Below are 16586 nucleotides of genomic sequence, written 5' to 3' on the forward strand. Positions count from 1 at the left end.
CTACTATGTAACTCTCCCTCTAAGTTTCAGTAGGGTATTCTTCTGCCCTGTGTCATTGCTCTTCTTTCGTTTTAGTCTTTGTTTCTGCGTTGCTTTGTGTGTTGCATATCCAACCTTCCAGGTTTCACATCTTAAGAACTGTACAACGCGGACGGAGGGACGGGCGAAGGCACAAGCTTTCACGTATACACAGGTAGGAAAATACTTTGCGATGAGGTTTTTCCCAAAAACGTAAAATTTCGTCCAGAATTTTTGCACTCCATAGAAAATCTCAAGTTTTATTTTTCACTGTAAATTCAAACTTCTTCGCCAAATATGCGGAGCACGGGGTGACCGTCTGGAACCCCAAGACCGCCTCCTTGGGTTTGGGGAGCTTGATCCGCGTGTGCAGCCTCCGAGCTGCCCTAGCGTGGGACATTCGAGGGCAGCCCGGGGGTACCTGCGGTGTCCCATAGGGAGGCCGTGCGGGGACGGGCGCCTGGGGCTTCGGGTCCCCCAGAAACCCACCCGCGAGGGGCCGCACGCTCAGAATCCCAGCCCGGGCGTTCGCTGAGGCCCTGCGGGGAGGGGGCAGGGGAAGCCCCCACGCCCGCCGGCGCCTGCACAGGTGTCCGGGTGGCGGCGCCCGGGCCCCCAGGAGCGGGAGGGCGAGAAGGGAGGGCACCGCCGGCGCGCGGGGGGTTCCCGCGAGGGGGTGCTCGGCTCCTCCTCGGCGCTCAGGTTTCCTCTCTCCGCCCGCAGGCTGCTGGCTGCGGCGCCGCCTCCGGCCTCTCCCCCTCGCCGTGCGTGCGGGGCCCACTCTGCGGCCTCCGCCCGCCTCGCCCCCGCCCGGGCCTCCTCCCGCGCTCTGTCTCCGCTCCCCCTCGAACCTCCCGAGGAGCCCGCAGCCGCGGGGCGCCGGGAAGATGGCGGCGGCGGGAAGCGGCGGTCGCGAGGGGGGCGCGGGCCTGGGCGGCGCGGCGGGGCCGGCGCCGGGAGCCGGGTGGGGGCCGCGCGGCCCGGGCTCCTCCGCCAGGACGTGCGAGGTCGTCCGCGGCCCCGCGCCCGCCGCGCTGCACCCGGAGGAGGTCGCCGCGCGGCTGCAGCGGATGCACCGGGAGCTGAGCAACCGTAGGAAGATCCTGGTGAAAAACCTGCCCCAGGACTGCAGCTGCCAGGTACGGGGGACGGGGCAGGGAGGCGACGCGTCCCGGGGCAGCGGGACAGGGCTCGGGAGGGAAACTGCCCCTGGTGTCCAGGCTGGGGGAAAGGAGGGGATCCGTGCAGTCAGGAGAACCGCCTGTCGCTTTTGCAAAGCGCCCCCCACCTCCCGGTTTCTGAGCTTGAGGTCGGTCACACTGCGAGGGTGGCAGATTAGGAAACTGAGGCTCGGATCGGAGAGGTGAGGCGACTTGTCCAAGGTCACGGGAATCAGGGCGGCTGCCTCCGAGTCCCGCCCGCTCTCTCCTTTCCTCGGTGGTCCCTTGGGTGCGTATAGGGGGAAGGGGTCAGGAGGAGAAGAGAAAGAAGTAGGTGAAAGAGAGGCTCGTGAGCTGTGGAGCAGAGATTGGGGAGCCGAGTCTTCGAGAGCACCTTGAGAGGGGTGGAGGGTCCCGCCTAGGGTCCTCGGGACTTGGGTGTGCCACAGGGGGCGGGATCACGGGAGAGCTGGGAGTGAGTTTTCCTGTTGCAGAAAGCGCTCGACCAAGTTTGTATGGAACAACTCTGTCCCCTCAGTTTGCTAAGGCCCTAGGATAGAGAGGTTATCACGGCGCTTTGGGAAACCTCCCAGCAGTCTTCTGTCATGCCAAGTATTGGAGGATTTATTCCTCAGTGACTCCTAGGAAGCTTAAAGATAGGCCTCTATGTGTCTTTGATCCAGAGTAATTGATGCTTTAGGATTAAAAGCTCTGCATCTATTTAACTAACCCGGTCACCCCGCGCCCTTGATTGCCAAAGTTACATGCTCATTGTAGGAAAGCAAGGAAAGTACAGAGAAACGCAAAGGAGGAAATAGAAATCACTCATATTTTTTATACTTAAAGGTAACCGTTGTTAACATGGGATATTATCCTCTTTCTATGCATATGGATACCTATGCATTTTTGTTTGAATCAAAGAAAATGAGATCATTTCTTTGATTCGTGACAGTGTCTTAATTGTCTAGATTTATTTCACTTGTAACTTGGATTTATATATTTTGTGTGGATGGGGAGGGTGGACTGTCCTGGTAGTTGTAGATTTGGGCTAACTCATGTAGTTCCTCCTGTGACGGGGATGCGTGAAATTTCAAGTGGGCTGGGTATTGATAATTGCAGGGCAGTTCTACCCTAAGTAAGATACGTGAGACTAATGCCTCATCACTGTGTAATTAGACCTCACATAGCCACTCACTAAATGCGAGCATATAACCTTATAACCCTTATGCATGAGGGGCCATCTTGTTTCTAAAATCAATGTAAAACCGTCTCTCTTAGTACTGTATATCTCATCCCTCTTTCAGTTGTTTATCATTGTCCACCTCCCATCAGGCAGGTAATGTTTTGTGTTGTTACCTTTAAGGACACTCGCAGTGGACCGATTTCATGGCAGCAACTTCCCCCTGCCCACGCAAATAGAGGAGAGCAAGGGAGCCCAGGAAGAGGGAGGCTTGGAAGAGGCAGATGACAGTATTTAAAAAAGCAAATTGAAGAAATAGCAGCTGTGCATGTAGACAATCTAGGAGAAGAGAGATGGATGTGCCTTGATTTCCTTTGTAGAATGTTAACCATTTTTATCACATTTCCTTGCATTCTGAAAATATTTAGATCCAAAATTTTAGACATTTCCCTTCTTGAGAGACATGAAAAAAATATATATCAAAGGGTCTAATAATAGGAGCAGTTTTAATAACTTGGTGTTTGTGATGCAAAGAGGTTTTATGAGAATTACACTGATTTGTATTTTTGAGATATTCTTTTTCTGTTATGAATTTATTTTTAGCCAGAATCTTCAGATTCCCTCTAAGGTAGCGAGCATAAACTATGGAATAAACTTTGTATAAGATCTGTAAGTCTAGATGAGTCTTTTACTGCCATAAAGTATCTTAAATTTTTATGTTAAGTTCTTATGCCATGTTTTTGAGAGCTAAAGAGTTTCATCTAGAAGCAAAAAAAAAAAAGTTGTTAGGACCTAGAGACTAGTTTTCAGACTTGTCCTAGCAGTTTAATGATTTCTGTAATAAAATGTTTTTTATATTTTATATTATAACTCAGTGATCTGTGTTACATAAATAAGTGGAATAGAACAAAGTATGCTAGTTTCTAAAAGCAATTAAAATAGTCTTTTTTTAGATTACTTATTGAGAATTGCTATTTTTATTGATCCAGTAAAGTTGACCTTTACTTCATCTGCTTTTTTTCATCGTAATATTTTCATGAATTTTGGTATTTTATCTTTACCACAAGGATTTTGGTATTTTATCTTTTAACGATGCTAATGTCTTTTTTTCCTTAGTGGCTGCATTGTACTGTCAACTTACTAATGAAGGTTTTACTTTAAATTTGTTTTGTGCCTTTCAGCTGGTGTCACCTGGCTAAACTACTCATTATGAAATTACTGTAATAGTTTTTTAAAGTTACTACTTTTCAGTTATTACAACATAGTTTTTGTAAATCTTACTCAAATTTTAATTTTTGGTATATAGCAATTTACAATAGCATCTTACATCTTTACATTTCCCGTGAATAGAAGGTGCATTGAAAGTAAGTGGGAGCTTTTAAAGATGTATATCAAGTACCTTACAGAAATACTAGCTCTGAAAAAATGAACACCTTTATACTTGTAAGTTCTCAAAAGCTGTCTCATTGAATAGTGCAGTCAGGCACTATCTGGTCAGCCTCCTGTGCTTTCTCAAATCCTCCTAGCCCTGTATGTTCTCATAAGCCTCAGCTCTGGTTCATGTCCTTTTCATTTCTTAAACAGGCTATTACAAATTTTCTCTTTTTCACCTACCGTTATTGTTCTTTTATGTTGTAGCCCATCCTGCTTACTGCTTCCCTTGAGCTTCTCAAAGCACAAATTTGATATCACTCTCCTACTTTAAAAAACAAACAAAAAAACTTTGACTCCAGATTCCTATCACTGCCTCTCAAACTTTTCCTCAAATCGTTTAATTTGTCTCTTTTCTTCAAACTGTGAAGAGTAATGAACCTGAATTAGCTTTCTGCAAGAGTGAAATTGCTTTGAAGCTTCATTTTCTGTCTGAAAAATTTATATTAATTTTATGTTCTAGTAAAAGTGGATTTAATGTAAAAACAGTGACTTGTTTAACTCCTCTAAATTTTTTTTCATAAACTTGGCACTTATAGAGAATCTACCCTATTTAATATATGATTTTTCATACTCTTATATTTCCATGAAGTAGACCTCATTTAAAAAGCAAGACATGATAGGATAGAAATCTAAGATTCTAGACATTTTGTAACTTGGCCCCAGCCTCATTTCTTAGTTGTCCTGCAATGGATTCTTCTGTAGTTTTATCAAGATTCCTGGATCCCCAAGTCTTTCATACCACCGTGGTTTGGATATTTATAGTTCAGTCTTTGAATGTCAGTGTTTTGGAATGTGATTATAGTGATTAGTTTATTGTCAATAATATTTATGATTACTGTAATTATTTATAGTGAATAATAACGATGTTGTGAACACTGGTTCTTAATTCAGAATAGCCATGTGTGTGAATAGTCTTTTGCAACTCTGAATTTAGAATTTGGGTTAGTTAAGGTAATGCCCTAATATATGTTTTTTTACTGCATTTCTCAAAATTGTTTACTTTTTATGGTTGACCTTGTTCCATTTCAATAGTATTGTTACTGGGGTTTCAAAATAGAGACAACAGTGCCGTTTATTTCCTATGTTGCTTGAGTTCACTGTTTTTTTTTCTTATATGTCATATGTGTGCACATGTGTTTTTTTCTTGTGTTTATTTTAAAATCTGAAAGAGATGTTATTGTGTAATTAGAAAAAAAATGTGAAGTGCTTAGGGCTAACAGCCAAGATCAGTAATAGAAGAAACATTCTGTTGTCTCACTTTGTGTATTATTAGCTTTCATTTCAAAGTACTCTATTATGGTAGTTAATTGAGAAGTTTGATAGTTAATTCACAGAGCCCCATTAGAAAGCATAGCATTATCAACCAAATACTTTTTAGAATAACCACCAAATGTAGTAAACTCTGGTTGATTTTCTTTTTTAAAACTATTTATTCCCATTTTTCTTTTATATTAGTCAAAAACCAATAGAATTTTCTCATATGTTCTGTGTTCTTTAACTGTGGGATTTAAAAATATACATTACTTTCTCTAAGAACATTTAGTAATTATTGCCTCTTTTTAAAGTGGGGCTAATTATTTACCACTTTTTCTGACAATACTGGGTTGTTTTCACATTTTGAAATTATTCTTTTTTTTTTCCATCGAGAATGTCGTTTTGCTTCCAAAGTTATTTTTCTTAGTATAGTTTATACTACGTAAAAGTTATATTATACTTTCTCTTCTAATGTAGTTGATCTGAATTGCATTATGGGTTCTACTTATTTTATGTTTATTTTATTATCCTCTTTCCATTGTAACAAAGACTCTGAAAGCTGCTAGAGGAATATACTTCTAGATTTCTGGGACACTACTGGCTCTGTAAGTTTTTAGTCTTGGCAGATATTCTTGAAAATTGTTTTAGCCATGGTTGTTCTCTGCTCTGAAAACATATTCAAGAAGAGGAATACTTTGTGGTTAGCATCACAGTGCTGGATGTTAACAGCAGTTCAAAGTAGCCTCAGGTGATTTATAGACCATTTCTTAATTAATAAATGGGTTATACTTACAAATTATTTTTTGGACTTGGAACATGTTTTCCCATAGAAAGATTATGGTAGGTGGCATTTAGTTTTGCCAGCTAGCATTTTAATATCTATTTAGGTTATGATGGTTCTGAAATGTAAGATTAAATAATACCATAACATCGAATGAGCTTTATGCAGGAACAGAGACTCTCCCAGTGTCAAATCATTGATGGATGCCCTTGTGTCTTATGTCAGAGCCTCAAGAAAGGGCTGTGTTTAAGGGAATTGCTCTTTAAATAAACAAGATTCAGAAGATCAGGGAAGCATTACATGAGATCAACTCTGACTGAAGGCTGTTCTTGCAAAAGGGGTCCCTATCACTAACCCTCTGAGTTTTATCTCTTAATTCTTATCTTTTCTACCTTATAGCTAGTGGCCCTTAGGGTCTTCCTGGACTTATTATCTGTGAGCAAAAAGCTTTACGCTTAACTGTACTTAGCCCAGCTGAAACAGGCAAATAAATGAAACAATGTAAATGAAGAAAACAAATTATCTAAATTTAATGATTCTAAAATTGCTTATTAGGGACCCTGGCTCTGTTTATATTTTGTTTTCCTAAAGAAGCAGTTACCTTACTCTAAGGGGACCTTGTGCACTGAGAGGTGTAATGTGTGAAAAGTGGGATGATCAAACCACCTAGAACTCTATATTTTGGCTCATGATTATCTGCAGAGGGTCGTCCTTGCTTGCTGTGCTGGTATCTTCCATTTGACCCTCCAGATCTGTCTCTACCCTTTTTCACCTGGTGTCCTGGGAAGCTAACCTGAACTATGAATTACACTAACAAGGTTTTCTCATCTTCTAGTTTCCAGTTGCGTTTGGCCAGAACCACTAGTGAGAGATCAAAAGGTGGAGGAGAGAGAGTGGAGCATTTTATCACTCAGCTGCCTCTCTACCAGGTTACTGTGGCTTGGCTATTTCCTATTTCAAAGGTCAATTTCTTTCCAGAGGCCCTCACCATGGGACTAAGCTTCCCACTTGTAACTCACCTTGCCTACTTAGGCCTAGAGGTTGTAGGAGGTAGTTGCTAGCCTTAGGATTTCTTTACATTTTTGTAGGTAGTCTCTTCAGCAAATTCTCTCCAGTGACTTAGTTGTCGAATGTGCAGTCTATTTCTTGCTGAGATTCTGATACCATTGTTTACCCAGTCTCCGTTCTTCCTCTTGTTTTTCCTAATAGCACCCAGATTTTCCTGTGAGGACCTACCCCTTCCTCATCATTTAGCAACTAGATGATTTAGGTGGGTTTGATCTCTCCCCATTTGAAGGGGTGACATAAACCAACAAACAGAATTTTTCCCTTTTGCCATTGGAATTGGGCAAAATATGAATAGCGGCCTGGACCTGTGCCAGTCTGTGGTAGTTCCTTGGCCATGCTGGTTATTTCAACCTGGTATAACAGAAAAGCCTAGGACTTTTATTTGGCTGTTAGGTTAAGTGAGTCTCTACACGAATCCAATTTACAGTCAGTCCTCAACACATGAATTCTAGCACATTTTAACACCTTTAGTTTCAAAGAAATCAGTGCTTTATAAGGTATCCTACTCCATCTTCAGACAGCTTTCTTTGTTATAAATTTCTTATTTATATTGAATATGTAAAATTTATTTCCTTGACATTTTGATATCTTGATTCAATTTCTCCCCTCCAGGAATATAGAGAATTTATAGTAGTTTCTTTTTTAACTTATAACTTCAGTTTCTTCAAACCACTTACTTTTAGGACATGAGCCCAAGTTTCCTCACCGTCGTCTCTATTTTTCTCTGAACATACCCCACTACCACTTTGTCATTGTATCTCTTAAAATGTGGCACCCAAAATTGAGCATGGTTGTCTAGTTGAGATCTTCCCGTTATCCCTCAGACTGAACAAAATTCTTTCCTTTAGATAACTGTAATAAAAATAACAACCTTTGTTTACTGGGTGCCCACTGTCACCAGCTACTATACATTATATTTTGTTTATATTGAATCCTCATTTCAAAGCCATAAGAATTTATTATTCTCTTTTACTGATAGGAACACAAAGATGCAAAATTAACATCAAGCAATTTGCCCAGGGTCATTCAGCTAATTAGTGGTAGCGTGGAGAACTAATGTCTATTTGACTCCAGAGCTGATATTCTTATCCTACACTGTATTATAATTGTAATTCCATGCACACTGTATTGTAAGTGTTTCAAAGGACAGGGATCATATATTTACCTTTGTGTCACCAGTGTTTAACCTAGAACCTGACACATTGTTCCAAGGGAAATTTAAAACAGAAGGGGATACCCACCTACTTTGTTCTAAAATGCTGTACTTCTGTTAATGTGTCTGGCACGTGGCCAGTTCTTAGGATTGGTTTGTAAGATGAACAAATTTTGCATTGTATGACTCTGTTCTTTTTTTGGCAGTGAAGTTATACCATTCACTCAAAATTATTTATTCAGTCAACTGTTTATGGCTTATGAGTAAGTTGAAAGCAGCAAGCCATCTCTCCAGAAAAGCACTAATATTCATAGGCACACAAAAATTTGCATTAATTTCAAGGGATTATGGATCTCTTGGAATTCACCCTTGATGCCACTGGGGATTGTAGACCTAGGTTGAGAAGTGCCTTTCTAAGCCAGAGTAATTTTCATCATGTTTTTGGGATTTCACCTGAGTATGGATCTCTTGAGCAGATCTGAAATTAAGCTGCTTCAGAAGAATTTTTTTTAGAAACTGCTATGGGCTACACTTAGGTATAGGTGGGACGATTTACCTGGGCAGAAATATAAATTAGGCTCCTTAATTTTCTTTCTAAAAAAGTCATCCATATCAATTGACATTTGATGTAAAAGTTCCTTGTTCTCTTGACACCCAGCACACATGACTGACACTTTAGGTACTGTGTCTTGTACAGAGTAGATGCCCCCCAAATATTTTTTCTAAGAGGTTTACAAGGAATTACAGTATAAAATTCTCTTTTAACATTTATTGAAAGTCAGAGATTAATACAAAGAATGTTTCTTGTTAAAACACATTAAGACTATTGTCCATTGTGTTGTTCAGTGTTCTTCACAATAAGTATCTTTTGTTAGATTTGTGAGTTCCTAACTCATTGTAAGTCTCTAAACTTGTTTTCTAGGCATTTGGTGCTTAACTTTGTGCTTATTTACTATCATTATCTTTAGATTTGGGAATTTATTTTCTTCTTCGCTATGCTGGTACATTTTTTGCATGTATGTTTGAAGCTTTCTCTTAAACATTTGTTAGCACTTGAATGCCAAATTTAGGATTCATTGAATTTATTTAAGCCTGTGTCTGTATGCATAACTTTTGCCTCTCTTCCTGCCACCCCCTTCCACCCAGCCCACTCTACTTCACCCGCTTTGCCCCAGCTACTCAGTTTTTCTATATTTCTTCCCACACTACAGTGATTATCTGCTTACAGTTCCCGGCTTGCCTTTATTTCCTGGACTTTGTATCTTTTATTACCTGCAAGTTTAACTACTTGCTTTTGATTCCAGGTTAGTCTTCATTTCACTGCCTTTATACCTTGTGGGTTTTTTTTTTTTTTGCCACCTCATCTAGAATTGAAGTAATGGCAATAAACAAGAACATGTGAATCTGGGAAATTTTAAGTTTTCAAATAATCTCAAGCTTACAGAAGAGTTGTAAGTATAGTCATGCACCACTTAAGGAGGGGGATACTTTCAGAGAAAAGTATCATTAGCCAATCTTGTCATTGTGCAAACATCACAGAGTACACTTACACAAACCTACTACGCACCTATACGGTATAGCCTATTGCTCCTAGACTACAAACCCGTACAGCATGTTACTGTACAAGACAACACAAGATTAAATCAAGCACAAGAGAAATGATGCGATCAAGAGTCATAAACATGAGATGTAGGAGGCTGCCACAGGTGCAACACTGCATATTGTTTTACGGCGAATTTTTTTTTATAAGTAGAAAGAGTACACTTTAACGATAAAAAGTATAGTATAGTAAATACATCAACCAGGAACAGTTGTTTATTATCGTATAGTGTGTACTATACATAATTGTAAGTGGTATTCTTTTGTACAAGTGGCAGCACACGGTGTGGGTTTGTTTACACCAGCATCACAAACACATGATTAATGCATCGTGCTGAGATGTTAGGACAGCTACCAAGTCATTAGGAGGAATTTTTCAGCTCCATTATAGTCTTATAGAACCATTATCGTGTATGTGGGCCGTCGTTGACTGAAATGTCGTTATACAGCACATGACTGTACCATAGAAAGAACTTTTTTTTCCTGAGCTGTTTGAGAGTGAGTACTGACCTGATGCTCTACCACCCTGAGTGTTTTATTGTGTATTTCTTACAACGTCTCCAACATAACCACATTACTACCATCAAAGTTAAAATACTGCCATCTAATCCACAGATGGCGTTTATGATTTGCCAGTTGTCCTATCACAGTCTTTTTACAATGAAAGGATCTGGTTCAGAATCATATTGTGTACTTTGTCATCATGTCTCTTTAGTCTTCTTCGGTCTAGAATAACTCTTCAGGTTTTCCTTGACTTTTACGACCTTGACCCTATTGAAGATTACAGGTCACTTACTTTGTAGAATATCCTCTTATTTGGTTTTGTCTGACATTTCTTCATGATTAGATTCAAGTTGTATATCCTTGGCAGGGATATCACGGGGTGGTGCATGTTTTAGATTTGTCTCACTGTTGATAGTTAACTCTGATCACTTTGATTGACGTTTATTAAAGTAGTATATGCCAGAGTTCTCCAGGTTTCCTCTTTGTAATAAGGATTTTGAGGGGAGATACTTTAAGACTGTAAATATTCTATTCCCTGTCATATGTTCAATTTATGCATTTATTAATTTATATCAAAAGTGTGGTCATAGTTTCCCATGTTCTATGGGTTATCCTGCATTACTACGAGTATTTACTTTGATACCTAAATTGTTTTACATTTGGGCAGTGGAAGCATCTTCAAGCTGGCCCCTGTGTCCTCTTCTTAAATAAATTTTTAATGTTGAAAAAATTTTCGATTTACAAAAAAAGTTACAAAGATGGTATACATAGAGTTCCTATATATTCTTTATCCAGTTTCCCCTAATGCTACATCTCTCATAACCAAGGTACATTAGTCTAGACTACAGAATTAATATTGGTACATTATTATTAACTGAACTGCAGACTGTGGATTCCATTAGTGTTTTTATTTATGTCCTTTTCATGTTCCAGGATCCAGTCCAGGGTGACACATTGCGTTTAGTCATCATGTATCTTAAGTCTTCATTCTGTACCAGTTTCTCAAGTCTCTTCTGGTTTTCATGATCTTGACAGTTTGCTCAGATATCTTTTAGAATGCTCCTCAGTTTGAGTTTGTGTGACTTTTTTTTTTAATGAGAGATTAGAGTTATAGAATTTTGGGAAGAATTCCAGAGATGAACTATATGTATGATTATATCACTTTAGTGGTACATGACATGATTTACCACTGGCGATGTCAACCTTGATCATTTGCTTAAGGTGATGTCTGCTGCATTTGTAAAACACTATTTTTCTCATTCACTATTATTTGGGAACAAGTCACTAATTCCAACACATACTTAAGGGAAGGATCTTATGTGTCCTATGTCCTTTTAACATGTCCCCATCATTCACTGAGTACTTCCTTTGTTTTTGACATAACAAGATGTTGCAGCTTATTTTGTACTTTCTGTGCTCCAGCCTTGGAATCAGCCGTTTCATAAACTAAATGTTTGTGTTTTCCTAAATTCATAAGTTGAAGCCTTAACTCCCAGTGTGGCTATATTGGAAGACGGGGACTCCATTCAAGTAATTAAATGAGGTCATAAAGGTGGGGCCTTGATCAGATAGGATTACTCCCCTTATAAGAAAAGACACCAGAGAACTCTCTCTCTGTGCTTTATGCCACCTCCACCTGCCTGTGCACAAGAACCAAGGAAAGGTCATGTGAGGATATAGTGAGAAGGTAGCCATCTGCAACCCAGGAAGAAAGACCTCACTAGAAATCAGATCAACTAGATCCTTGATCTTGGAATTCTAGCTTCCGGAATGGTGAGAAAATAAGTTTCTGTTGTGTAAGCCACCCACTCTGTGATATTTTGTTATGGCCGCCCTAGATGACTATTACAGTGCCCAGTTTCTTTTAGGGGAAAATATGCCAAGATCTGGGAGTTAGCTGTACTCATTGCCATTAAAATGTCAGTGCTCTCGGGTCTTCTTAGTAGACAAAACTAGAGAACACATAAATATATGTGTCCATTTACACATTTTTCTCTCTCAATTTATTTATCAAAAGTAATGAGTTCACACTGATACATCAAATTATAATCCAGTACCATAGAGTTCATTATAGTTTTCTCCCATTCCAGATTTGTCACTCCTTTTTCTGACAGTGAAAAACCTGGTATTTGTTATCCTTAATACATTATTTGAACAATCTCCCTTTATGTAATACATTTCCCATCACCACTGCTGATGGCTGCACCATCCCCCATTCAAATGCCCACCTTGTGCAACTTAGGCTCCATCCTCCTGTACTGGGCTGCTCCACTGGCCAGAAGGCCTTCTCACCTTGCCTGAGCTCTGACATTCTGTGCTGGGTTTTTCTTCTGTGCAAATATCCTCCTCACTTTGCTCAAGTTCTGAAACCTGAAATATTAAATAAGATATTTTGTGTAAAGTATATGTAAGTATACAGTAAACCAGGGGTCCCAAACTCCCGGGCCGCAGACTGGTACTTGTCCGTGGCCTGTTAGGAACCAGGCTGCACAAGAGGAGGTGAGTGGTGAGCAAGCAACGAAGCTTCATCTGTGTTTGCATCCGCTCCCCATCACTAGCATCACCTCAGTCCACCTCAGATCATCAGGCATTAGTTTCTCATAAGAGCACTGGTCCCTGTTGCCAAAAAGGTTGAGGACCGCTGCTAAATGATACTTATTATTAGTGGTAATTTGTAGTAGATGGGATTTTAAAAATGCCTCCCAAGCTTTCTAATCCATGGAACCATGAATGTGACAAGGTCTCACATGTGTAATTGTTATGTTACATTATGAGATTTTTGCAGATGTAATTGAGGTTACTAATCAGTTGACTTAGGGACACCAAAAGGGAGATTCTACAGGTAAACCCAATCTACTCATACTAGCTCTTTAAAAACAGTTTTCTCGGGCTAGCAGCAAAAGGAGAAGTTAGATGATTTGAAGCACAAGAAGGATTTGATACACTGGTACTGGGTTGGGAGACAGAATGGGCCACACACAAAGACTTTGAGGAGCTGAGAGTAGTCTCCAGCTAATAGCCAGCAAGAAAACAGGGACTTCAGTCCTACATCCACAAGGAACTGAATTCTAAATACCTCAGTGAATGGAAGTATATTTTTGCTTAGAGCTTCTAGATGAGAGTGCAGCCTGCCTAACACCTTGATTTTGGCCTTGAGAGACTCTCGATTTGCGCCTGCCTGGAATTTTGACCTACAGAACTGTGAGAGAATAAAAGAGTGTTGTTATAAACAGTTTAATTTGTTGAACAGCAATAGAAACCTAATACAGTAGTATATCCAGGTGATATTTGAAATAAAAAATTTTGCATGTCGCAGAAGAGATAGTGATTTATGTATGGTTATTCTTTGGGAGGGGTGATTATCTAAATCTATCTGCTGGAAATTTAACTGCTCTTCTTGGGGACATCCACAAAGCAGAAACTGCTCAAGGAGAAACTCTAACCACTAGATATACAATATTACTTGAGGTATGTAAATATTTTCTTTTAAAGATGTGAGCTGTGTGTTAGGTTAGTGTAAAGAAAGCATATTTTCAATTTTTTTCTTTTTGAGCACTTTAAACATATATTGGTTTATGTTAAGATTGTAAAATAATCTAAAAAAAAAAAAAAAGAAACAACCTGCGTTGGAGTATAAAAACAATCTGGAAACGAATATTAATGCATTTAACAAATATTGAAGGTCTAATTTTGCTAGATGTTCACTAGATATTGTTTATGAATATGGCAGATGTGTGTTATTGCTAAGCCTGCAAACTAATAGAGATACAGATATATAAGCAATTAAAAAACATGAGAGGCATATAAGTGTTGTGCTGGGGAAAGTAAATGCTATTGAAGCACAAGGAAAAGATACCTAATCCATACTCAGAGGTTCAAAAAAGTTCCTTAGAGAAACTTGTCTAAGCTGAGATCAAGGGAGTGAGAAGGTAGCTAAATGAATGGTAGGGAAAAGAAAAGTATAGAATATTCATGGCAGTGGTAACAAGATGTACCAAGTCCTGAAGACAAGATAAAGGATGGCCAAAAGCTAGTTCACTGCGGCTGAGGCATAAAGTTTAGAGGGATAGTAATTCAGTATAAAACTGTCACATAAGCAGGACCAGATGATTATAAGTTTCAAAGCCATATTAGGGAGTTTGGATTTTATTTTAAGGAAAGTGAGAATTCATTGAAATATTTAAACAAGGGAATGATGCAATCATATTTTTATCTGTCAGAAAGTAAAATTATGTTGTTTTTGTTTTTATCTCTCAAATTTTGTTATTTCACATTCTAAGGTTAGGAGGCCAGTGATGCAGTAAGCTTTAGGAATGTAATGGGAATGAATATTTCATAGACTTTATTTTTGCACTGGTGATACTTAAGACACAATATAGCATAATAGTTCATTGTGTTTGCTGTAGAGTCTGCTGACCTGGGTTTGAATCCCAGATTCATCACATACTGTCTGTGCAAGTCGCTTTTTTAGGCCTCAGTGTCCTTATCTTTAAAATCTGAATATTAACATTCACCTTTAAAATCCAGCTCATCAGGTTGTTAGGATTGAAAGAGGTAATGTCTGTAAAGTACCTAGAATAAAGTAAGCACTCAGTAATATATTATTATACTGCTAATAATAATAATAAAAAAACCCATGAAAGTTTATTAATTTTTTTTAGGCCAGGTCATAATGTTCCCCTAGCAAAAAGCTGCTTATTCAAATTAACTTTTCAGGAAAACAGCTACATCAAAAGCTGTTAAAAATTTAGCCAAGTTAAAATTGACACTACATTTACTCATCTGGTATCACAAAAAGTATTATAGGCCCCATGTTAGACCAAAGAAAAAAATATTATCTGGTGTAGTTCATCCAAATGCAGTTCCAAGCAAGCAATAGTGTATATAGGTTTGGAGCCTAGAAGAGACGTTTATGGTGGAAATAAGAATTTGGAGATTACTGGCATGAAGATCAGACCTCAAAATGTTTGACAAAATTTTATACCCATTCACAATAAAAACTTAAAGCAAACAAGAATAGAAGATAACTTTCTCAAACTAAAGATTATCTAGAAAAACTAAAAGTCATATTCAGTGGTGAAATATTGAAAACTTTCCCCCTGAGATTAGGAGCAATACAAGAATCACCTGTATTCAAGATTGCGCTAGAAATTGTAGCTAGTATAACATGGCTAACTCCAACTGACTAAACTCTAACCTGACTAAAAACTGATAAGCAAACTGGTAAGTCAAAGGAAAACTTAAAAATTAAAGGAAGACAAAATAGCTTTTTGACCTTGAGTAGGAAAGGTACAAAGAACACAAATTGTAAAGAAAAAAATTGATAAATTTGGCTTTATTAAAATGAAAAACTTCTCCAAAAGAACTCACAAAGAGACAAAATGACAGATCATATATTAGGGGAACACATTTAGAAAATAGTTTCCAACAGAGGATTTGTATTCAGAACATGTTTGGGGGGAAAAAAAAAAAACCTTCTAGTCAATAAAAGACAAACACAATAGAAAAATGGGTGCTAGAGATGAGTGAATGTTTCTCAGAAGAGGAAATAAACAGCAACTAAGCATGAAAAGATGGCTATATCGGTGAGAATTCTTCAGAGAAACAGAGTATGTATAATATTTGTATTCATGTAGATTTGTATTATATAGACACGCATATAGAGATTGATTAATTGATTGACTGACTGACTGAGAAAGCTGGCAAGTCCAAAATCTGTAAGGCATAACAGGCCACAAACTCAGGCAAGTGTTGATGCGGCAGTCTTGAGGCAAGATTTCTTCTTCTCTGGGAAAACTGTTTTTGCTCTTGAGGCCTTCAGCTGATTGGATGAGGCCCACCTACATTATCTGAGATGTCTCCTTTACTTACAGTAAAATGATTATAGATATTAACCAAATCTATAGAATACATTCACAGGAACACATAGATTAGTGTTTAATAAAATAAGTGGATATTATAGCCAAGTTGATACATAAGACCATCACAGTGCTCTACCTTGTTAATCAAGTGAATACAAATTAAGACCACAATGAGGTAGAATTTTATATGGCTTAGTGAGATTTTAATGTACTGTTGATGGGAACATAAACAGTAATAAGTTGGCATTTTTATGTAAAGAAGATCATTTGCATGTCTGCAGCCCATGAATTTCATTCCTTCAGAAATTCTTGTATATGAACACAACGAAATATGAATGTAAAATTTATAAGAATGTGATAGTAGTTTTAAATACACACACACACACACGCACACACACGCACACACACGCACATACACGTAGCCAAACAGCAACCTAGAAACGAATCAAATAGTCATTGATAGAAAAGTAGATACATAAACCATACTTTAGGTACAGAATGGAATATCAAACAGTAGTGAATAAATGAACAGCCACGTGTAACATGAGTAAATTTCTAAAACATTATATTGAGT

The 16586-nt window shown here is 38.8% G+C and overlaps 1 protein-coding gene across 2 annotated transcripts in view; it reads left to right on the forward strand.

The window, feature by feature from the left end:
• The first annotated feature begins 732 nt into the window (after positions 1-732).
• RAVER2 (ribonucleoprotein, PTB binding 2) overlaps positions 733-16586 on the forward strand; it is a 71454-nt gene continuing 55600 nt past the window's right edge. Inside the window, exon 1 of one of the 2 annotated variants that reach the window (XM_039838490.1) lies at positions 733-1157. In XM_039838490.1, the coding sequence (XP_039694424.1) occupies positions 906-1157 (252 nt within the window). In that variant the 5' untranslated portion in view covers positions 733-905. The remainder of the gene's footprint in view (positions 1158-16586) is intronic. The other variant, XM_039838489.1, reaches the window with a different exon arrangement.

Source organism: Pteropus medius, unplaced genomic scaffold (assembly GCF_902729225.1).
Source record: "Pteropus medius unplaced genomic scaffold, Ma_sr-lr_union100, whole genome shotgun sequence".
Taxonomy (NCBI): domain Eukaryota; kingdom Metazoa; phylum Chordata; class Mammalia; order Chiroptera; family Pteropodidae; genus Pteropus; species Pteropus medius.